Source organism: Erithacus rubecula (assembly GCF_903797595.1).
Source record: "Erithacus rubecula genome assembly, chromosome: 11".
Classification (NCBI taxonomy): domain Eukaryota; kingdom Metazoa; phylum Chordata; class Aves; order Passeriformes; family Muscicapidae; genus Erithacus; species Erithacus rubecula.
The window spans coordinates 13,946,542-13,971,198 of NC_136663.1; the positions used below are offsets into that span (position 1 = coordinate 13,946,542).

Genomic DNA, 24,657 nt, shown 5'->3' on the forward strand with positions numbered 1-24,657 from the left:
GCGGGGGGCTGCGGGCTCGGGGCGGGGCCGCGGGCGGGGACAGCGCAAAATGCGCGGAGCCGGGGGCGCCCCGGGCCGAGCCCGCAGCCCCCGGGGGCACCGGGGCGGGGCCGGGCACACCCGGGAGAGAGGGCGGCCCTGCCCGGGCCCCTGCCCTGCCCTGCCCTGCCCCGGGGGCGGAGGGCCGCGGGAGCCTTTGCCTCCTCCCCCGGCCCCAGCAACCACACGAGGAGCAGGCGGCGGTCGGAGTAGCGGCTCCGCGGCCCCAGCCCTGCCCCAGTCGCCGCTGCCGCTCTGAGATGCCGCCCGCCGTCCCGCTGCTGCTGCTGCTGCCGCCGCCTCTGCTGCTGCTGGCGGCGGCGCGTCCCGCCGCTCCTGCGCACAGGTACCGCCCTCCCCTGCCCCGCACAGGCGCTCCCCTGGTCCCCGCGCAGGTACCGCCCTCCCCTGCCCCGCACAGGCGCTCCCCTGGTCCCCGCGCAGGTACCGCGCTCCCCCTGGTCCCCGCACAGGTACCGCCCTCCCCTGCCCCGCACAGGCGCTCCCCTGGTCCCCGCACAGGTACCGCCCTCCCCTGCCCCGCACAGGCGCTCCCCTGGTCCCCGCGCAGGTACCGCGCTCCCCCTGCCCCGCACAGGCGCTCCCCTGGTCCCCGCGCAGGTACCGCGCTCCTCCCCTCGGTCCCCCGCCGTCGCGTTCTCACCGTGCCTCCGTGGGGTGCGCGGGTGTTTCAGTGCCCGTGACTGCATCAAGGCAGGAGCATTTCCCACGGAGCCCGGGGCGCTGCGAGAGCAGCCCAGTGCCGGGTAATGTGTAACCTCTCCAACATAGCGGTGTCATACGGTGAGGCATCCCGGTGTTTAAAGCTCGGCAGGGCGTTCGCTCACCCTCGTGTCCTCAGCAGTAGCAGTGGTTCCACGCAGGTTTGCCAGGGCTCCTCTCCTCTCCGGAGCCAGCACCAGCACCCGAGCTCACCTGAGCACAGCTGGGCCGCGGGGCTCAGTACGGGGTGGGTTGTGCTACTGAGGTACAAAAAAGTACCAGAGACTTCATTGATGAAAACATATGAATTCAAAGCATAGAAAGGAAGGAGAAGTATTTTTTATATCTGTGCTATTTTAATTGCTATTATATGTACTATAAAAAGTCATTGCTAATGACTTGTTAATATTTTTTTTTCCATTATGATAGCAGTTTGTAGTGATGTATCACATTGGGACACCACTGCTCCTAGGAAGTAAAAGAGGAGGGAGTGATAACAGTCTGTCCCTACCCAGAATTAAGGCCCGAGTAGTTGATTTTTTTCTACACTTAAGTTCACACATTAAATTGCACATTCTATGTCAATACTGATTTTGTGTAAATAATTAAGTATGTTTCATGTTAGCAATGATTTTAAGTATTTAAGCTGTTGAGACAGTTTGTGCCTCTTATAAAAAGAATAAATGAAATATATTTTTTCTATTATTCTCAGGCCTACATTTACATGTGGAGGAGTTGTATCTGGAGAGTCGGGGTTTATTGGGAGTGAAGGATTTCCTGGCGTCTACCCACCAAACAGCAAATGTACTTGGAAAATCACAGTAAGAATTTTTAATACCACGAAATCAGTGCTGAAGACAATGAACAGCTATTTGTTGTTAAACTGTGTTTTACATGGGGTAACATATGTGCAATAATGAACTCTGTAACTCAAAGTAGCTCAACTATCTGGAGCTTTTTAGGGTTGATGTAATATGATAACAGCAGCTGAAACAGAACTGGCCTTGCCTCAGAAGCAAATTTTCATTGACTTCCCTGATGCACCTCTAATTGTTTTAAATTAACCCACTTACAAGAAAACATCTCCCCTTCTGTCACTGTGGAAAGCAATAATGAGTTCTATCAAAGAAAAGATTCGAGGTGGCGATTATAAAAAACAAAATTTCTTGGCAAGAAGATAAATAAAAAGTTTCAATCAAACCCAAAAAATTCAGGCAGGTTTGCTTGAAGTGTGCTGCAAGCAGTGTTCTGCCAGCCAGGACATCTGGAGTCTGTCATACAGCAGGCTGACAGCAGTAGAGAGGTGTTGTTACATTTATAAATGACTATGTGAAATAGAACCATGTGGTACAGTTGATATTTTGATGCTGAAATGAGACTGCAGGGCAAAGATATCATATTAATGGACACCAGATTCCATGAAATGACTAGGATGAAATACTCCTGTTTTAGATGTCCTTATGCACAGACTCAGAGTAAGGGATGTGAGTGAATGATTACTTTTCCTCACATCTGCACAAATTAAACCCTCTGAAACTGCCCGCCAAATTTCCTCTCTTTTTTAGGCACGGTTCACCAATAACTCTTCTGACATTTGGGCCTACAGAAAAAGTGAGAAGGCATAAAAAATAAGTTACTGTGTGTGTTGACAGGATCACTAAAGACAACTTCAGTTGAAAGACTGCATCACAGGCTAGGTGTTGGCAGGACAATAGGATGTCACAGGATAATTGTTTCCTGCTACTATAGAGATGCTGACGCAAAGCAGGAGACATTGATCTGTTTACAATGTTCCATTTAAAACAACTCTCGTACCAAATGAGTGATGTGATTTGAATAGTTTTATCTGAAACATGCCAATGAAGCTGCAGAGTTGCTTTCCGTGCCTTTCTGGCGAGTTGTTACTGGGGCCTAGTTAGAGGTTACCTTTGATCCATGTCTGACCTCAGCCAGAAGAGGATGTGAAACATGGTGTGTGCCCAGAAACTTGCTTCCTTGCTGTCAAGGGGCTGAGGTGACAGCAATCAGCATGGCCCACCTTGCAATCTGAAAAATATATGAAAATTGCATTTGGAATCATGCCTTAAATAAAAGGGAAAAACATGCAAAGTTAGTTTAACAGTATAACTCAGATATTCAAAAGTTTAAAATTAAATCTGGAGGGAAATAATAATTTTGTTTATAACAGCATGAAGTTTTTACCAAGTAAAAAAAAAAACTTTGAAAGTCCATACAGAGTGATTTCATTGCAGACTTTATGTGGCTGTTGCTAACAAGATGCCAGCATCCAGGTGAGCCTGGGAATGGTGAGAAGCATTACTACAAAGTGGTAGCAGAGCTATGGCTGCACTTGAGCTTTCTTGCCAATGGGAGGAACTCAATGGCTTCTGTCATTTCATGATCACCATGACTCCCAGTTTTCTGCTGTGCTGCCATTTGACTGCCTCCTGCTTGTCCTCTGTAGTTTGCCCAAAGCCAGAGAAGAGCTGCACAATTTGAGTAGTCCAGGCTTGCTTGTGCCCTCACTCCATTTAACCCATTTTATTAAACAATAATGTTCACTAAGCCAAGCTGATTTCTTTTCCCCATCAACTGTAGAATGCTCTGTGTCTTTTGGATGTGCAGGAAGGATGTAGGGAAGGCAAGGACTAATAAACTTGCAAGACTAAGCCTGTGTTCTCTTTAAAAAGACCATGGTTTACCGAACTGTGGCAAAGTCCTGCACTCAAGGGTCTGGTTAGCCTGAATTTAAACAACAAAATCCTTTCACCAAATACTGCTGAGGCTCAGAATAGCTTGCAATAGCACCCAAGTAAGAGAGCTAGTTACACTGCCATGAAGAAATACTCTGTAGTTACTGTTAGTCTTCCTCATTTAGCATCTGGTCTTAGAAAGTGACTAAGACATTTGCCTGTCCATTTTAGCCAAGGGCTGTGAACACCTTCCTGAAAACACTCTGCTAATACAGGATCTGACAAGTCTGCAAGACTGAAAGAAACGTTGATTCACTTTGTGTCTGGGTCACGAGAAGCATGAAGCTCTTGTTTTCTCAACTGCAGGATCTCATCTCTGCACACGAAATGCAAAGAGAGGCAGAATGAGAGCTAATTTGTTCTTTAGAGAAAAACAGGGTTAGAAAACATTACAGGTAATACAGATAAAGCAGTGTAGCATAGATATCATCTGAAATCTTTCCAACTAGTTTGCTAAAGCTGGAAGAGTCTCTCTAATTCAATTATGGTTCTGTTATTTCAAGAGACTGGGACTTTTTCAACTGGCTAAAGAAAACAGCTTCTCTATTCTAAGAGCTCTAAGAAGTGTTCAGCATATGCTTGTGGTTCTATTACAGCCTTGGCAGACTACCCAGCAGCTTTTCACTGGCTTTGCTAAGAAGTCATTTGTACAGCTACTTCCTTTCCTATAGTAATGTATATACCTTTATCTAAAATATGTCATATACACTTACTTTTAATACTCTGTAATCCTTCTTGGCCATCACCTCATATAAATGTGTCACATAGTCCAAGAATCTGGACTGCCGTCCTGTAATTTTTCTGGCAGACTGCTTAGTTCCCATAAAACTCCAACAACTTTATGTGCAACAATAATACTGAAAACTGTCAGAGTTACATAAGGTTATGTTTTTATAGGTTCAGGAGCTGCGTCCCAGCAGGTTTGCTGACAACAAGCAAAGCTAAAAAAATTTTACTCATCAGGGCAGTTGGGAATCTGCCCTGAGGGAGCAGAATATTTTAAATAATTTTTTCTATGTTTTAAGCATTCATTTTCTTATGTCATTGTAAAACTGCCCTTCCAGTAAAGAACAGGTCTTTACACATTGGTTGTATTGACAGAAAATAAAGAGATGAACAGAACCTATTGCCCTTGTCAGGAAGAACAAGATAATACAAAGTTTTAAAATTGGAGATGGAAACAAGCAACTAAGGAGAAATCATGCCTCTTCCCAGGATGTAACTCCAAATAGCTTCCACATTCATTCTCAGTAGAGAGAAATGATACATTTGGTTTGCAGGTAGCTGATGTATTTTTCAACTCTGCCTGGGATTGCTATAACAAAACATACAATCAGCATTTTTGTATTAAACATGCATCAAAATGTATACAACCCAATACAGGTTTAAAAGTTAGACAAAATATATTTATGAAAGTTGGCATTTAAGGGGTTTCCTCCCCTAAAAAGATTATTTTCAAAGTAAATAGTCTAAACCACATCATTTTGATGACGACGACTTTGTATTCAGTCAGAACAACTACAGAAAAACAGCTTCACTAATTTAAAGATAACTGAACTTTGTTTAACATTTTATGAAATATCTGCAATGAATGATAATAAAAAATAATCGTAGGACCTTATTTTGAGGTGTGTTGTATATATGGAATAATCATGTCCTTTTGAATAGATTAGTAATCTACACAGATGATTTTAGGGAATTATGCTCTAGAAAAATTCCCTCTAAAAATTTCTTTGCCTTTCCATAGGAGTAAGGCATCCTTTGCATTAGTTTAGCATCATAATTTTTGGACCTAAAGAAGTTCATAAGGTTAAAATGAAGGGAAGCTGAGAGTGAGTATGGGTCAAGGAGAGGCAGAGGATGAAGTGCCTCTGTTGTTGAAAGATACCAGCTGGATGAATAAAGCAAAAATAAGGCACACCCTGCAGAGGAAGCATCACATCATTCTCCCTGTGACTCCTCCCTCTTTTTTTTTTCTCTTTTCTTTTAAGAGCTGAATTCCTTCCAGTTCTTCCTCTGAGGTATCCCATCTTCTTACTGTATCAGGCTCAGATGTGGCTCAAAGTAAACAGTACTGAGTCATGCTGGTCTTTGCTTGTTCCCCCGTGTTTCTCATGGAACAATATTTTAAATGTCCTGGGATAATCACTGGCAGATTTTAGCACATTAGATATCAACATTTAAAGAAGCAAAATGATAGAAATTAAAGGAAAGTACAGCTTTGCAAAGATGCCTGTGTTTAGCACCAGATTTCTTGGGAGTAGCAAACTGGAACAGCTGCTGCCACAGCATGAATGTGGAACCACCATCCTCTGCACTTCTCATTGTCATCTACTCAGACCACAACATTTTAAGTGATATGTATTATTTTTGTGAATGACAAATATTTTAATAAGCAATTATATTTTTAAAATAAATGTAATAGCAGTAAGTAGTGACTGTAGTTAAGGGCCTGACACATTTCTCTAAATGACTTACATCTCCAAATTCAGCTAAACATGAAGGATTATTCAGACAACTCAAACCTGCAGCAGGCTCCTTGTTAAACTCCATGACCATGTGACTGAGTTTTTCCTACACCTTTTTTTACAGACTGTCATGAAACAGAAGTCAGTACATCTATGGGAAACAGTCTTGACCAAGTTCAAGTAGATTAAACTGACAGAAGCAAAGATTAAAAGCTACAATGAAATATAATTAGAAAGTGTAATGCTGTATAGTATTGTATAGCCAGTGGTGGGGAGGGAAGAAGGAAACCCTGCACAGAATGACTGATAGCATGAACCAGAAAACCTAAGACTTGAGTGAATGGCTGGCTGCAGTTTGGGGTTGGGCAGCTTTGCCAGGGTACTGTGCCTCCTGTGCAGGGTCTGTCCCATGTCCTGTTTGCCTCTGTCCCCCTCAGAGCAGTGCTGGGTCAATGCACTCCTGGAACAAAGCTGTCAGTGAGCACCATCGGCATTACTGAGGGGCAACCACTTGGCTAAATCTGAGTGCAATTCTACAAGGACAGCAAAAAGACCTTTTCTTGCCCCAAAAACAGCCACCTCTCACATTTCCACTTCTTCAAAGTCTGGGAGAGAGCAAGTATATTGAAAGAAGTAATTCAGGCTGAGAAAGTAGGGAAAAAAATCTCATAAGGATTGATAAAACTGTTTAATCTAATAGGCTAGAGCAACTTCTGCTCAGCATTCAAAAGCAGGGGAAGGAAAAGGGGAAATATCTTAAAGACAGGCAAGTTCTAGCCAAAGCTGCAAGACACTGTTGTGGAATATGTTGAACAAACTTAACTGTAGGCACAATAGTTTATTTTAAAACACAATAATCTTTAAAAGTCACCCCATTTGCATCCTGTCATACCAGTTTTACAAACTTATGAAAATGACTGTTCCACCCCAAAAGAGCACATGCTATTTTATGTGCATACTTCTGGAAAAAAGGCTTCTGTCATCTAACTGCCTAAATTTGACTTTATCTAACTAATTTTACTGTCAGGATTTCTGAATTGACTCGTCCAGTCACACAGAATTTGTAGTATAACCGTAAATAATATCCATGTTTTCTGGCAGGAATACCAAATTCATTTTAGCTTATTTTCAGTTAAAATGACCAAGCCTTAATGCTTCTTAGTGATTCAGACCAAAAGACAAGTGAATGCAATGAGATTTAGATATGAGAGCAGTGATTCAACAAATTCCAGATTAGGTGAGTTGTGGTTTTGTAGTGGTAGCAGTGATGTCTGTCAGCACAGGGGCCCTGAATGCATTTTTGAGAGAACTTTGAACTTTAAAGGAAAATTCTCTGAAACTAGCAGCAGGAACTGGAGCTGGTCAGGCAGTGTGCAGTGGACCCTGGGCAGCTGAGAACAGCTCAAGCAGAAGTCTGTCCTGCTGCAGGATTATTATCAGCACTGGACAGAAAAACAGCCACGTGAATGAGTAACCTGAACACACCTACAGTACATTTTTCAGTACATCTAGAGCTGCTGTCTCTGTTGGTATCTTCTGTGGGTTAAAGCAGTCACTTCCATTTCTAGCACTTCTATCTATACTTGACAAGCAATTTTTAACTGTTGAGACTCAATGTTAAAACTGTTTGAAGATTTCATATAGGAACATTTTAGTTTTAGTTTATTTCAAACCAGTGTTTTAAAATGAGTCACTGTTAAGGAATGAAAAAAATTCATGAACTCTTAAATAATGTGGCTTAAATATGAACTTAATGCAGATATATTAAGTATGTGTTTAAAGCAGAAAATTATAGAAGTGTCTCAGTAAAGCAGAACAGCTGCAATTATTTTAATAGCTAAGCACTCTACCATGATATGGATTGAATGCAGATAATTACACTTGCCTGTCTAGGGTCTCTCTATACTTTAAAATATTGTTTCCCTTCTTCAGTTCTGCTCCACAGCATTAAATGCTTTTTTAGAACAGTTTTCACTTCTCATTATGCTGCTTTTTCTCTTAAAAGCATGTAACTGTATACCAGGAAATGTTCTCCTCCTTGTAAACTATTATGTTGTCTTAATTTATATCCTTCTCTGTATTCTTGTCTCTTTTGTAATGTTCACAGATACAGACATGTAAGAAAATTTTCCCATATGTTTCCTCAGATGTTTCAGAAAGCAAAATTCTCTTCTATATTGAGGATACCCACTAATGGTTCTTTTGAATTCTCTGTTTATAGTTTTACATTGTCTTTCCAAATACAATTTTTTCACTGCAGCCACTCCAGTAGCTAAATATTAAGGTTGTATGGTGTTGGCTGTAAAGTTTACAATTTTATTTATAAATGTAAGATGTCTGTCAGTAAATAAAAAAACCAAACCTTTGAACTATGAAACTTGGTAACACAAATCAGAAAGAGAGGCCATTTTGTTTGTTTAAAATGGTAAATTCCTTGTTCCATATTTTTTTCATATTAATCTCATCCTCCTCACCTCACTTGGTAACAGGGAGCTGCATGGCTAATTCTATACTTTCAGCAGAAAATAAGAGAAACACACCAGGCTGAACTAGTTTATAATTAACTGCATGAGCTTGACTAGAGGATACTCTGGATCAGAAATAAGATGATGGCAAGACATGGCCAAAGCTTTGTATTTAGGATTGGTCCAAGGACTTTAAAAACTGCTTTGCCTGGAATATAGTTGACGAAAAACCTCATCTGACAGGAAGTGAAGGGTATGAAAACAGTTATGCCAACAGTGGGATCCCATAGATACATGGCCACACTCCAGGTGCATCTCTCCCTCCCTCCCTCTCTCTGCAGGTCCCAGAGGGAAAAGTGGTGGTTCTTTCTTTCCGACATTTGGACCTGGAAAGCGACAATCTGTGCCGGTATGACTTTGTGGATATCTACAGCGGCCACGGCAGTGGGCAGCGCATCGGCAGGTTCTGTGGGACCGTGAAACCCGGCGCCCTCGTATCCAGCAGCAATAAAATGTTGGTGCAGATGACTTCAGATGCCAATACTGCTGGAAGTGGATTCATTGCAAAGTTTTCTGCAGCAGAACCACATGAAAGAGGTAATTAACTATTTTATATGTGCCGAAGACCAATATAACACAGGTCTTTGCAGAGCCACATTAATGCTTAAAAAGATGTGGCACCAGAGATATTAAATATTTTGTGATATTCAACATATTTATTAACTGCCTTGCTTAGCAAATAGCAAAATGTAACTGTTTAGCTGTCTTAGTTCATCAAGTAGTAAAGAGAAAGGCTGACATTTCTAAGAGTAGTGGAAGAACTGTACCTAGTAGTAAACTGGTAACAGCTAGTCATTGCAAGGGCAGATGAAATTCAATATAGATAAATGTTGCAAATAAGGGGAAAACACCATAACTTTGTTATAACTACTACATAACTACAGTACCATAACTTTTTGTACAGTACAGCAGGTTCTGAACTGACTGTTACAGTTTTGGAATGAGATGTTAGATTTAAAATAAATATTTTATGAAAACAGCAGTTGAGCATCAATCCACTGCTTAATAGGTATCAGAAAAGAAACAGAAACTTAACAATTTTCAGAAAATAAAGACCAAACAATAACAACAAAAAACTACACCATTATAAATCCATAATGCATGTACATCTCGAGTAAAGCATCTCTTTCTGATGTTCCCATCTCAGAACTGAATATGATAAAATTATCAGAAGGAAGCAGAGACAACAAGTATGATAGAGTTAGAAGAACTTCACATACACAAAGAACAACTGGACAGCATGAACTTATTTATGCTAGAAAAGAGAAAGTCAAAGGGGCTGCAGGGGAGTGCTTTAAAGCAGTCATGACTGGTGTGGACACAGTGGCTGGGGACCACAGGCCATCTCTTTCAATATAAAAACCAGATGAGCAAGTGGCTGCAAAGGAAAGGAGAGGATGATTTTGCTCTGTGACCTGTGAAGTAGTAGAACACTGTGCCAGGGGATAGTGTGGATTGTCTGTTTCTACCCTAGTTTAAAAACACTTTAAAAACCATATCAAAGCAAAATTCATCAGATATTATGGAACATAAAGACATTGCCTGGTGCTTGGGAAGAGTATGACCAGTCACAGGGAGGTGGTATTGCCCTAGTTCGTGACTCTTTTTCAGGGCTCTTGCTATTGGCATGATACCAGAGGCAGTGCAAGCGATGAGTAATTTATCAGGCCTTCAGTGGTAACCTTATATTGACAACTTCTTGAAAAACTAAATTACAACACTGTGACCAAGAACTGAGAAACTAAGAGACTTTTTATTAATTCATAGTTAATTTAATAAGAAGGTTCATAATAATATTGTAAATAAAGATTACATACCTGATGGAGTTTTTAATCTGGAACTGAAGGCAGGAGATACAGAAGAAAAAGACCTATCTCCCTCCAGAACACTGCACAGGCTGCAGTTCCTGTGGGAATGTCCATCCCACCATCACTGCCCCGTGGGCTGTGGGGACGGCTCTGGCTCCTCCAGTACCTGCGGCCTCCTCCCCGTCCAGCTCCAGGGTTTGCAGGAATGCCTCTCTCTCTTTCCTGCTGCTGTTTATTAGCTGTGTTTTCCCAGAGGTGTCCCCAGCCCAGGCGGAGGGCTGGGCTGTGGCTGTGGCGGGGCTGTGGCACAGACCCTCAGCACGGGCCTGCAGCGCCTCAGGGCGGGCCTGGGGTGTGGCGGCCTGCGGTGCTCAGGGCCTCCAGGTGTTCAGGGCATCACTGTGCTCAGGGTCTCGCTGTGCTCAGGGCATCACTGTGCTCAGGGTCATGCTGTGCTCAGGGTCTCGCTGTGCTCTGGGTCTCGCTGTGCTCAGGGTCTCACTGTGCTCAGGGTCTCGCTGTGCTCAGGGCATTGCTGTGCTCAGGGTCTCGCTGTGCTCAGGGCATCACTGTGCTCAGGGTCTCGCTGTGCTCAGGGTCTCGCTGTGCTCTGGGTCTCGCTGTGCTCAGGGTCTCGCTGTGCTCAGGGTCATGCTGTGCTCAGGGCATTGCTGTGCTCAGGGCATCACTGTGCTCAGGGTCTCACTGTGCTCAGGGTCTCACTGTGCTCAGGGTCTCCCTGTGCTCTGGGTCTCGCTGTGCTCAGGGTCTCCCTGTGCTCAGGGTCTCGCTGTGCTCAGGGTCTCCCTGTGCTCTGGGTCTCCCTGTGCTCTGGGTCTCCCTGTGCTCAGGGTCTCCCTGTGCTCAGGGTCTCGCTGTGCTCAGGGTCTCCCTGTGCTCAGGGTCTCCCTGTGCTCAGGGTCTCCCTGTGCTCTGGGTCTCGCTGTGCTCAGGGTCTCGCTGTGCTCAGGGTCTCGCTGTGCTCTGGGTCTCGCTGTGCTCAGGGTCTCGCTGTGCTCAGGGTCACACTGTGCTCAGGGTCTCGCTGTGCTCAGGGTCTCGCTGTGCTCAGGGTCTCTCTGTGCTCAGGGTCTCGCTGTTCTCAGGGTCTCGCTGTGCTCAGGGTCTCGCTGTGCTCAGGGTCTCGCTGTGCTCTGGGTCTCGCTGTGCTCAGGGTCTCGCTGTGCTCAGGGTCTCGCTGTGGTGCCTTGCAGGGGACCAGTACTGCGGGGGACGGCTGGAGAAGCCATCGGGGACCTTCCACACGCCCAACTGGCCGGAGCGGGACTACCCCGCGGGAGTCACCTGTTCCTGGCACATTGTGGCCCCGAAGAACCAGGTAAGGCGCTGCCATGGCCCTGCTGGCACAGCTCAGCTTGCAGAGCCTGCGGGGAGCAGCAGCTCAGAGCAGCCGGCTGCCCGGGCTGCCCGGGACCCTGCAGTGCCCTGGGCTGGCACAGGGGTGGCCGGGCAGCGAGCACAGCCCGGCTCCGGCTCCGGCTCCGGCCAGCCCGCCGGCCGCCCCCGCATCGCCCCGCTGACTCTGTGCTTCCTGCACTGCCACACCCTCTAAACAAAACCCATTGAAGCGCCCGTGACTGCTGAGGCTTTTAAGCCAGAGAGAGTTTAAAAATTATTTTCTTAATTCAAAAAATACCATGCAAATTAAGTTAGAGCAGGCGATCATCTCAGCACCAAACACAATGATGACCAATGCTGTATTTAAGTCTAACATTTGAGCATTTTTGGTGTTGCTGCAGTTTATTATTGAGGTACCCAAGTAGAGCTGATTGAATTTAATGAAAGCAGTTTTATTTCGTATTTTGAAGGCTCCATCGCATAAGATGCTTGCTTAATTAGCCAGATGAGAGCATATGTTATTGCTTCATTAAGAGCTGAGGAGATGAGAGCAGACTGAGAGGGCTCTTGTGCCATGGCAAACACAAGGGTGTTCCCTACACTGTAGGGCAAATCTCAATCCTAGCTGCACATTTTCTGGTTGCTGCTGGGCCATCTGTTCTGTATCTTAGCAGGAGGTCTACAGTGATTGAATGTTTTGGTTGACAAGCATGTTTGGTAGGTTGCTTTTCTTGCCACATCCAACTTTTAAAATTCATTTACATATAAAGACAACTTTCCTCTTCATCTTCCCTCATGACTAATCCTTGAAATAAAAAAAGCTGCCCCAGATAAATACATTCTTCTGATCTTTCCTACTTTTCCTTTTACCAAGACAGTTCCTTCCTTGAACTGAAGCAGTATGTCAGCTTAGTCTTTCCTGTAGTCCTGTTTAATTCATGTTCCTTGTTTGCTAGATACAGGTCATTTAATAATCCTATAGATAGGCAGTGGTTTTTAAACCCTTATCTGTAAACTGCACATTACTTGGGTTCTTTCCAAATGTCTCTAGATAAGCCTAAGAACTTTTCCTAAGCTCATGCAGAAGATTTGAGAAAGGCTATATCAACATAAAAATAAGAGCATTATATCCTGTGCCTTTTGATGATTCTATTCCATAAGTCTACCTGTTTCCCAATATGTATTATTCATGTAGTGCAACAGTGGTTGTTTGCATGGAAAAAAGGCAGAATTTTTACAGTGATGAAAGCCATTTTCCATGAAGTAGTGAATAAGCATCTCTCTTTGAGTACACAGAAAAAGCTCCCCAGTCTTCCATTTGCCAGAATTTAGGTGTCATTGTCTCTATTTCCTTTTCATAAGCATGAAAGGCACTCGTTTTTTTTTTTCTTGTTTTGTTGCTTCAAATACAAACCAGTAATTACTTAATTTATTACAGAAGATGAAGGAACTTCTCCTGCTCATGAAGAGCTTCTATTCTACCATGAAATACTTACTAGTGCAAAGTGCACTTACTGAACAATGGTAGATATTCTGGCTGCTGTTTTGCCTGCTATGGAAAAATTTAGCATTTCTGTTCCCCTTTTCATTACTTCGTTCTATACCATCTTTTTTGATCACAAGCATGTTATTCAGATGGGTATTCCATTTAAAGTGCACTTTTTCATCATGATACTGAGGGTTGTGAAACGAGCCTGTTAGTCATCTCTGAAATCAAGTCCCCCAAGGTTACTCATACTTAATGGGAAACAAAATTATGCCTTAAAAATCTTAATAGTGCAAAACTATATCCAAGCAAAACTAAGACATCAGGTGATAACAGGCTATCATTACTATGAATGTAGAATGAAATAACTTCTACTATGCCAGTAATCAAATAAAGTACATGCCATGTACAAATTACTTATTTTTCTTTGTGTAATTCTAGAAGATTTAATACCATCTTTGAGTAGGATCTTTATAAATATTGATATATAATCAGCACAAATCAGTCTTGTTATTCAAGCCTTACTTGTGCTATTTATGGGAAGGTGATTTAAATACTGTTGTGCTTTATCTAAAGAAGAAATGTAAATGCATGTATTACTATATTACCTCTGTTTCCATGCAGCAGTTAGGTTGTGTTTCCCTTCCTTGCCACACATGACTGACAGAGTCATTCTGCAAGACTTCATTTCAGAGTACTGGGTTCCATTTTTGTTTTCTTGTACGTTGTTTTTTTTTTTCCTTAAGTAGAAAATTCCATAAATAAAAGTCATTGCAGAGAATAATAATGTAAGTACTAGAAATACCAGAATGATACTAGTTCACATTTATGATTTGTAAAGCTTCAACAATTATGGAAATCTGACATGGAAACATTGTTCTTTTAAGTACTTTCTCTTGGGTTTAGTCTTACTATTTGCTGATTTTCTTTTTACCAACATTTTAATTTCTAATGTTTTCAATTCTGCATCAGGTATACACAGCATTGGCAACATCAGTGATTTTGCCCCTGCTGTTAATGAAGTCAGTGAAACACCTTGTATCAACTTTGCTTTTTCTTTAGAGTATCTTGAATGAGCAATGACATTAAAAGCTCCTTTTCTGTTGCTTATACTTGCAGTAGTTATTTTAAGAGCATTGTAACACCTAACACCTACTAACATTCACTCATAAAAATAATTTTTCAGAAGTTACTTGCCTACATTGAAGAAGACAACATTTTACAGAATATTAGAGTTACATGCAGAACTATTAGTTGGAGATGTCATATGGGGTAAAATACTTTACAATTAAGTGGATTAAGGAATTTTCCTTTATCGAAAGAAAAATGAAATAGTACTTCATATGAAGATGCCACTTACTACAAGCAGTATTAATAAATTCTGCATGTTGTATCTATTACCTGTATGTTAATAAGTTCTTTCCATTTTCCCTTTAGCTAATAGAGTTAAAGTTTGAGAAGTTTGATGTGGAGAGAGACAACTACTGCAGATATGACTATGTTGCAGTGTTCAATGGAGGGGAAATCAACGATGCTAAAAGAATTGGGAAGTACTGTGGAGACAGTCCCCCAGCGTAAGTAGGGTTCTTTAGTTGTGAACTTCACTACCATTGTGTGTCATTTTGCTAACAGTTCTCACCAAGGCCTCTAAAAGATTTTAATTTTTAAACTAAACATGGTGTTTTCTGTCTCCAACTGAACATGTAAATTGCTTAGTACCTTGTCTCTCTCTAGGTTTTTTCTATTTTCTCTCTGTCCATGACTAACCCTGGCTCCAGCCCCTGTTCTCTCCTGTCCCACAAGCCTCATTAGACCACTGTGTAACACCACCAGTGCCAATCCCAATGCTACTGATACTGGCATAGCACCACTAGTAGTGGTAGCTGGACATTAACATAGTATGTATGTTTTGATTATAGATACTGAAGTACAAGGATCCAGCTGAGCTCTCTGGCCCCTTGGATCATTCCTCATTTATCTGACTCATTTTCTTCTTGACCCTTTTTAAAAAAGACACAGGCTGGGTCAGATTTTTCAGATTTGGCCTTGTAGTCCTGGTGTTCAGGAATCAGAACAAAGCTCTTGGCAGCTGATAATCAGTGCCCTCCTATGTCCACAGGCTGTGTCAATAACTGCAGCAAGGAAAGTCTAATCTGGGCAACCCCCATGGCAGCTGTAAATCCAGAGAATTCCAGTTAACCAGCTCCTTACTTATGGTTATGTCAGACCCAGCCATCAGAGTAAACTGATTTCTGATAATCTGCCAAAAAAAATGGGAAACAATGACAAGTTTTTACTTCAAAGACCTCATTAAGTGTTTCAAGGAAATCCTTGGTAATCAATATACAATCATTGACAAAAAATGGGCCCACAAAAATAATAACTCAAAACATTTTATTTTTGGTAGGTTTGTTGAAGAATTGCAGAATCCAATACTTTATGAATTTTCATAGCCCTTCCAATCATGCAGTATCTTTTTCATTAAGCAATATCAAAATTTAGAAAAGCCCATTTACTTACTTCCCCTTGTGTACTGAGGATTTCTTCAATGTATTTTCCCACTTTCCTAATCTGACTCCTTCCTTTTCATGGAAGTGCAGTCTGCAATGAGGTCACACAGAAGAATTTAACAATACTCATATTGATATAAATGCCAGGAATTAGAATTTTAGGTGATTAATGGAAAGGAGTTTCACCCTCAAAACACCAGTGTGTGACATGCCAGACAAAAACCATGTGTTTTTCAGTATTTGTGTGGGGTGCTGTTTTTTTTTAAAGAATGTTATTCATGCTTTTTGGCTTTGACTTGTGAAAGAATGGAAATGTTTTATTTTGGTTTTCTATTTTAGGCCAATTCTGTCTGAGAAAAATGAGTTGCTCGTTCAGTTTTTGTCTGATTTAAGCTTAACAGCTGATGGTTTTATTGGCCATTATAAATTTAGACCAAAAAAGTTACCCACAACTACAGCTCTGCCTACAACCACAACAGTCCCTGCTACCTCAAGTAAGTCTTAATGGCTTTATTTCATTTCCTATAAAAATTCATTATTCCAGGACAAGGAGGAAATTACAGAAATACAAAATAGATATGATATTAAAAATTCAACTTTTAAGGTTTCTTTAGTATTTTAGATGTTGAAGGAATTAATTAAATTAATATACTCAAATACCAGAATATACTCAGTGGAGAGTCCACTTAACATTATTAAAGGAAATCTATCCAGGCAAGAGTTCAGTGTAAAAGTACTTACTCCAACTGAGAGAATTTTCCTGTTTCTTCTCAATTTTGGATGGTTAACTAGTGTATTCCATAGAAGAATGGATAATCTAATTTCTTTTCAATAAAAAGTTCTGAATATTTCAGGAAATAGTTTTATTTAAAGGAATTCTTTGTTCTATACAAGTTGATATGTAAAAATCTTATTGTATTATTCTTCATGTAGTTATTAAGATCAATCATAATTGGTATGAAAGCCACCTGAGCCCTCTTCAGGTTCTGTCAACACCCTGTCAATATGACACTCCCCTAGAATAATTTTTATTTGAAAATATTCAGGGATTGGAACTTGCAGAGAAACATGTCTCACTAAAAATAAGTCTCCTTTTATATTTAAGACTTGACAGCGTATATGAAAGATCAGAGCTGGATTTCTCTGAAGGTGTTGCCAAAAATGCTTCATTACTAACATTTTGAAGAGATAAATTCTTAGAATTTCTATAACCTGAATGTGAGGCATTTCAGATATAATTATAGTAGAAAAACAAATTATTTATGATGTTTTTGCAAGACATAACCTGATTTGTACTTAAAACACATCAAAAATCAGGGCAGCAATGGCCTTGTTGGCAGGAAACCAAGAGGCTGTGGTGGTTTAGTACTGCTAATGAAGGTATTTAAAAGTGATGAAAATAAACATTAAAAAAATGAAATCACAATGACCTGTAAATCATTCTGATGTGACTCTAACAATAAATAATTCAGCTCTTCTTCACTCTAAAGCACTTGTTAATGATGTTGTTGGTTCAAATACTTGGTGTCAAGTAACTCAGGCTGTCAATAGCCCTGTTCAGGGTTTTGCACAAGCAAGAGAGGTGAACTTACCAATTAACTCCAAATCAATCTTCATTACAGCATCAGTGTTAGAAAGTAAAAACATGCAGATTCATCTGAGAGAGGACAACAGAGGCAGAGTTCAAAAAGACTTGTCAGGCAGACAGAAAGAAGTCCTTTCAAGGTGTGATCAGTTTTGCAAAGTGTAGGCATTTCTGATCTTCAAAACAAATGAAAGCAAACCAAGCCTCTACAGTTCAGTTGCATTTCTGAGCAGTCATTTGCATTCAGAAGTGTCCAGTTCAAAGAGACACATCTTATTATCTTGCAAATCAGATCTGTTTAAACTTGCACAGAACTCCAGGCATGAATAAAATATTAAACTTAAGTAGGCCCTTTCAAGAATTACGTCAGTCTTTATGCAACATAAAAATATCAGTACTTGCAGAAATAAATAAATGCTGTAAATACATTTGTAAAAGTAATGAAGATTAATACAATACCTGTAGTGAGGTATATTACTTCCTTATATCATTGGATAAAGTCATGCATTTTCCTGTCAGTGTGCCTACATGTAAAGTGGCAGACAACTAAACTTTAATTTCAGTTCTTCTCCAGTTCATGTTTTGCTAAAGTACCTTACAAACAACAGACAGCTTCTGCTGACAAGTCATAGCAAAATTGGTCACCAACCAAAATTTATTAGACTAAAAAAAAAAGAAAGAAAAAAGTGCCCTAAAAGGACCAGAAAATACTATTTTGTAACACAGAATCCCAGAGTTAAATCTAGAAAAATCAGAGCGCCTCAATAAATTTTTGGCAGCTGCCATGCTGGCATGCACCTGGGAGTCATCTACGTGCTGGGTTTCCTAATCTCCTACTATGGACACCTGCTCAGTAGACTCAAGGAACATTAAATTCTTAATTTTTGGTGTGCTGTGTGTAGCATTGAGATTGGAAGCACTTGACAGACCTGTAACTTGTTCTTTAAAACACTTTTCCTTGTGGGAGGCATTAACTTTGTAAAGACTGAAATACCAAGAAGACTGGAGAAAAAACAGTAAAAACCATCCCAAAATAAATTAAAAACTATGAAGCCCAACCTTTAATCTTTGGATTTGAAAGGCAAAACAATGAGCATAGCAGATCTTCCAACAGTCATGGCCATTGCACTAAAGACAAAGTAATTTTAATGTAATATTGTTCATTCTCAGAAAATTAGAAAATTATTCAATTTAAAAGAATTATAAGTATAAAAGCATAAATTACTGATTGAAAGTCAGTCAGAAGTTATTTTTCAAAAAATATAGGCTGAATAAAATGTCTGCAAAATGCTCCATTCTAAAGTAAAAACTGCAAAGATACCTGTCATAGCTAATTTAGTTTTTCATGGAAATTGGAAAGGCTATGTAGGGATCTGTGGAGTTTTTTAAATCTGTCAATGTCACCTACATGTTTCCAATACCTATGTCACTGACTAATTCCAAACAAATTTGAAAAGGATATAAAAACCTTGAAGTACTGCATCCCAATATATTACATGGAATGATGTACAGAGACTATGAACATCCACCTAAGTAGGGAAAAGATGCCAAATGTTTTCAGTTGTTTATAAACAAAGCATTCAGTTTCAGAAAGGAAATGTACAATCCCTAATGTTAAATACATACTTCAAATGTGTTTCAAAATGCCATGAAGAAAAACTGTGCAACACTGCCTGACATGAAGGTACGTGAAAAATTTGGGGGAACAAAGGTCAGAATTTGAACTCTGATCCCTTTCATCACAGTGTGGTAATTTCCAATAAAAGGGAACCCCTTCCCTCAGAAGTGTTACTGTAATATCATATTGTGGAACTTCAGGTGTCCTACTAGGGCTGTATGGCAACAGCAATGACAGATTTAAGATGCCACACAAATCTTGGGTAACATCCCATTCCCTCAGGCCACTAGAACAGACACAGCTGAGACACCTGAAAAAATGATGACTGGAGGTGACAGCAGAGAAAAGGAATATTGATACTGTGGTGCTCATCCCTGAAATGCCAGGTCTAGTTCATGCCTGTATCAGTATTATTCATCTTTCTTCTTGTCTTTTTTAAACGTAGTGCTTTGCATTTGTATCAAATGCTTCATTTTAATTTCAATTTACTTTTTGTTTTTCAAAAAGTTGTGAAACCTACAGTTGCCCTGTGCCAGCAGAAGTGTAAAAGGAGTGGGACTCTGGAAAGCAATTACTGTTCAAGCAACTTCGGTAAGGAAGCAAAGTTTCTTTTTTATTATTCATTCTCTACTCTGTTTTTAGACTCAAGGAAATTTTCCCAGATGTAGTTCTGAGTTACCATTAATATATAGGCTAATATTTTTACACCATGTTATGTATGTCTCTGACATTAGTATCTGTGATTCACTCAGTACATTCTTGGAGATATTCTGAAATAGGCACTGCACAGATAGCTGAGACAAACATACCTTCTCAATCTGAGAAGCAAATAACAATGTAAGCTAACCTCAGATTCAGTTACTCTATTTAGTAATCTCTGTTTTCTGTAACCAGCCAATCCATGCCATGTTGTACCTGTTGACTGTTCCACAATACAGTGTATAGATTTCCAAAATGTTTTGAAAATACATTAGAAGGGGTGGAAGCTTCCAAGCACTGCTATCTGTACACAGACATAAATGAATCAGGAAAAAACAGTGTCTGCTGTGTATTAGCATGGCATTGTCACTGCTGATCTATGCAGTTATGTGTCAGGCTATTTTCCTACATTAATACTGCAATCTTTTTTTAATCCCCATGACATGCCTGGCAATTTGATGGGAAAAACTCCCTGCCACCACCATTTTTTCATTTTAAGCTGTCTGTCTCTTCCTGCATTACTAATCCCATGAGATTTGAGGCAATCTGAGGGGTATCTGAGGGCAGCTTTGCCTGATGCTGCCCAAGCAGCAGTGGAGGGCTGTTCTGTACCCTGAGGCAGGGTTGACTCAGGGCAGCCCCTCCCATCCCTGACCACCTCTTCCAATCTGCAGCCAACACAAAAAGAAACAGGTAGGGAAAAAACCCAGATCATAAATGGTCTCCTCTTACTGACCACACCTCAGCTCTTGAGCCTCATGGTAAATGATACTATATAAAGCTTGGTTTTTTCCTCTAGCAGCACAGTAATAAATCACATTCTTCTCTCCCATCTTCTGTCAAATACTTGACATTTTTCAGTCTTTTCCGTGACAGGAGTTAGAGTAAAAACACTTTATATGCTACTGTGAATGCAAGCATATCCTTAGGTAAGAATAGGAAGTCTGTTGTTCATAGAATATAATTTATTCTAAGTTTATTTGCAGACTTTATGATTTTAGAAAATAACTATTTCTCTTTCATCATTCATTTCATTTTTTTTTGTTTCTAGAAATACAGCTCCAATACCCAGCACTTTAACATCCACAGTTCTCTCTTGATTGAACTAGAACATTCTATTTAATTAAAAGCTCTGCATTAAAGGAAGATAAATGTACAAATTTACAAACTCCCAGAATGTGGATTATGCAGTTTTGTAAAATAATCTAGCTGTATATACTTGATAATTGAAGAGCCAATCTATCCTAGGATAGAACATGTGATTTAAAAAGATGACCTGAGAAGAAACCAAACTGTTAATACCAATTACCATTTCCTGTTGATAAATAAAGATTAGTTTACCAGTTAATTTAGTCATCCTAGGGAAAAGAAAGTATCTTGATTTTCATACTGAGAGGTATTTGGGATATATGATGGTCAATTCTGTCACTACATTCAGCTGAAATAAGTAAGTTTGTATCGGGCCTCAGACAGATCAAAATCTAGTTCTTAGGGTATTAACTATTCCCTGCTACTCCTCTGGGAGTGTCAGAGAAGTGGGAATTCAGATTTTGGCTGGAAGAGTTTCAATTCAATTTCTCCATTGTTTGAAAATGATTCATTAAAAGTAGTATCACATTGTACTGTTTAAGTGAAATCAGAGATCTGGGCTTGCACGAGACTGACACCTTGTAGATTGGTTCCACCAAAATTTGACAGCAGTGGGTTAGTTATTAGCAGTGATACTCATATTTTTATTTTTAGTACTGTTTGTTTCCTTATTAGGAAATAATATACTTATTCAGTTTTTATGAGGCCTCAAAATTTATCTCTAATACTAATAAAAATGTACCGAATATATCAAATATATTTTCTTCTAGTAATCACTGGAACTGTAATCACAGCAGTAACACGGGCTGGCAGTCTGCATGCAACAATATCCATCATTAATGTATATAAGGAGGGAAATTTAGCAATCCAACAAGCAGGCAAGAATATGAGTGCCAAGATTCTTGTTATGTGTAAGCAGTGTCCTCTGATCAGGAGAGGTAAGTACACAGTAATAAATGCTTTGTGTGTTTGTAAAAAATAACCATTATAAAAACTACTATTTGAAATATGACCATAAAAATCAATGAAATTACTGTGGTTTTTTCTATAATCAGCAGTTAGTATTGCAATCAATTTAAAATAACCAGTAATCCAGGGGTTCATTGCATTTCTGTTTTAATGGAAAAGGAATAGGTTCACATAGATCACAGAAGTTTGAAAAACTTTTTTTCTTTAAAAGTCATGTGATGCAAGATAAAATCTGATTTGGGTCTCTCAGATGAAGCTGAGATAGATTTTGTGTTGACATGTATGTATTTTGGAGCTAGTTTTTATACACAGTTGTTTAGAAGGGAAAGACAGTAGCTGCTAAACCTAGAAGAGCAGTATCTCACAGGAAATAGCAGAAATCAACAAGTTCCACTGCTGTGTATCTCCTGAATGTATTTATAGAAACAGTATTAGGCCCATTTTGTATCTGCAAACAGCCAGTACTGCTAAAGGCTACCTTAAATGATATTATACAGAGATCAGCCAACATAAATTCCAGTTAAAAAAAGTGATAGAGGTGTTAAATACTGGGAAGTATTTTTTTACTGAAGTAACCAAGTAAAAAATAAAATTGTTTTTAGCTCTGCCTCATAAGTAAACAGGTAGAACACGAGAACATAAACAGAGCCGTAGCAGGAAACAGTCAAAATAACTTAAAAAAGCATCAAAAAACCCCTAATACCATTCCACATACTACAAGGGCTTAAGCATATTAACTCAAAGTGGGCAGTAACAAAGTGAAAAATCATGATCAGAAATTAACTTGTCCCATTAGTTATCTGAAAACTACACAGTGGGAGACATAAAAATATCCTTGGTGGAACAAACTGTCTCCTTGTAGGCAGACTTGTGGCTCCAAACCACACACTTCTGTTTCTAATCCTAAATCTCAATTAATTATTGAAAAGGCATTACTTAGTATCTGAACTTTTCTGTTTATATCCCTGTGATGCCATTCCTCCCAGCCCAAGACACTGCAAATCCCCAACTCTTCTAAGGCATAAAAATATGCAGATCCAATTGAATTGTCCAAAGCCAGGTCTTACCACTCATTAAGTCCATTAAGTGCCTGAATGCTTCTGTACTTATCTAGAAAATATTTACATCTCTGGGGAGGGAAAGGAAATGAAAAGATTTAAGTGCATTATCATTTAAGAGCATTAATCTACAAGCTAAGCAAATGTGAAAATATTCAAAATTAGTGAGACATATTCCATCCTGGGAGACAGTGGTTAGGCTATCCAGTGTTGATAGCACTTCTAGTGCCTCGACAGTCTACATTTAAAGACTGTCCCCTGTATATTTAATTATGTAATAGACACTTAACTGTGTCTGTGTCAAGGTGTACCTACTTGATTTTTACATAACTATAGTTGGTGGTGTAACATGCACGGCAAAGATGGGTAATGGAGAGTAAATGTTTCAGGTGGGAAGGAAAAAATGTTGCAAGGCATTGGTAACAAACAGTGAAATGAGCAGAAAACACAGATGAAGAACTATGCTTACCAAATGATACCCCAGATTTCTGTCTTGTAATCTTATTCTCTCCTTTCTAGGTTTAAACTACATCATCATGGGCCAGGTAGATGAAGATGGCAGAGGCAAAATCTTTCCCAACAGCTTTGTCATGAGCTTTAAAACTAAGAACTCAAAGATCTTAAATGCCTTGAAAAACAAAACATGTCAAAATTGAAGTCTGCAGGCTGCATTCATCTGTCTTGAGAAACCATTTTAACTTAGCATAAGTCATGGAAATGCAACTGACTGTCAGCAGTACCACCATGCTGACCCTTCTTTCCTTCATGTCCACATCAGCACACTGGCACAAAGTGAAATCCTTTACTTGTACAAGATGAGAACAGACCCTCCTAAGGCTGAAAGCCTAAGATTTGCAGCACAGCCATCTGATCTCAAGTATATAAATTCCAATTGCTTGGAAGATGTTAATTTATAACTGTCCAATTTTTAAAGGAGTTTTGTACGTAAAATAAGAATTCTAAGTGCAATATTTATAGCAACTCAGTTTAACTTAGCTCTATTTCTTTAAAGTTGTTTTATTACATGGATTTCTGCATTATTATCAGTGCTTAATAAAATATTTTAAGATTAAATCATACACCAACTAGTTATTAATTATTTATAAAGTGGGGCAGCTGAATATAGAAACTGTTTTCATGCATTTCATGCTTTTGATGGTTTGGGCCTTGCACACATTGTAACAGAAACTACACTTCCTTGCTGATTAAGAGTCTGATTTTCCTTGCATAGAAGTCAGTGAATCATTGATCTGAACAGGAACTCTTCTAAGAATTAGACAGCTGTAAAACAGCACCACAATTTTCTCCATTGATGACTATCTACTTTGTCAATGTCACTAGTAAATTCTATAAGGTAATAAGGTAGAGGAAGGTAGGAATTAATTTAGTGGTGGTAAGGTGCATATAGAATCTAAGATCCCTTTGTTTTCCTTGTATATAAATACCAGACCAGAGTTCTTTGGATAATCTGTGAGCATGGGTAGGAAACTAATGAAATACACAGTCCCTACTGGAAGTACTCATTGCTTATTCCAGCAAGGGAATGCAGATTGCCATTGTCTTCACTGATGGATTCTCACACAATGCCCAGAGGCACTGCCACAGCACAGCTCTGCAGCACAGCAGCCTCCCTTCCAAAGACTTCATGGGTAGCTGGGCTGGGGACAAAAGGATCAGAGGGTGGCACAGAGGTACAAAGAGGCTGTGCTGGCAGCTCACATGCTCCATGCTGCAGCCACACTTCAAAGACTGCATTGCCCCACTGACCAAACCAAACAGCATTTCTCTGTGGAACCAACAGCAACATTAGTTTGCAAAGCAGATGTAGTTTCGTAATTTTAAAAGTTTTAAATAAGAATTTTAATTTTCCAGCACTAATTCCTATGCAGACTAGGAGGTTTTATGCACAGACTCTGCATTTCTTGGCAGCAGCATGGGGAAAGCAATGTGGAAATCATGCTCGGAGCT

General features: G+C 40.0%; 1 protein-coding gene across 2 annotated transcripts; it reads left to right on the top strand.

Annotated features, from left to right (window-relative positions):
* Nucleotides 1–128: 128 nt before the first annotated feature.
* On the top strand, nucleotides 129–23,768 carry PCOLCE2 (procollagen C-endopeptidase enhancer 2). 2 transcript variants are annotated; one of them, XM_079314711.1, is made up of 9 exons: nucleotides 129–385; nucleotides 1,475–1,583; nucleotides 8,790–9,045; nucleotides 11,531–11,655; nucleotides 14,599–14,735; nucleotides 16,011–16,165; nucleotides 19,382–19,465; nucleotides 21,433–21,600; nucleotides 23,209–23,768. In XM_079314711.1, exons 1-9 carry the CDS (start codon nucleotides 300–302, stop codon nucleotides 23,343–23,345), a joined length of 1,257 nt encoding a protein of 418 aa, XP_079170837.1. In that variant the 5' UTR covers nucleotides 129–299; the 3' UTR covers nucleotides 23,346–23,768. The 2 variants fall into 2 exon arrangements, with proteins under 2 accessions (XP_079170837.1, XP_079170838.1); XM_079314712.1 differs by lacking the exons at nucleotides 21,433–21,600; nucleotides 23,209–23,768 and adding exons at nucleotides 19,627–19,711; nucleotides 20,450–20,471.
* Nucleotides 23,769–24,657: the final 889 nt, after the last annotated feature.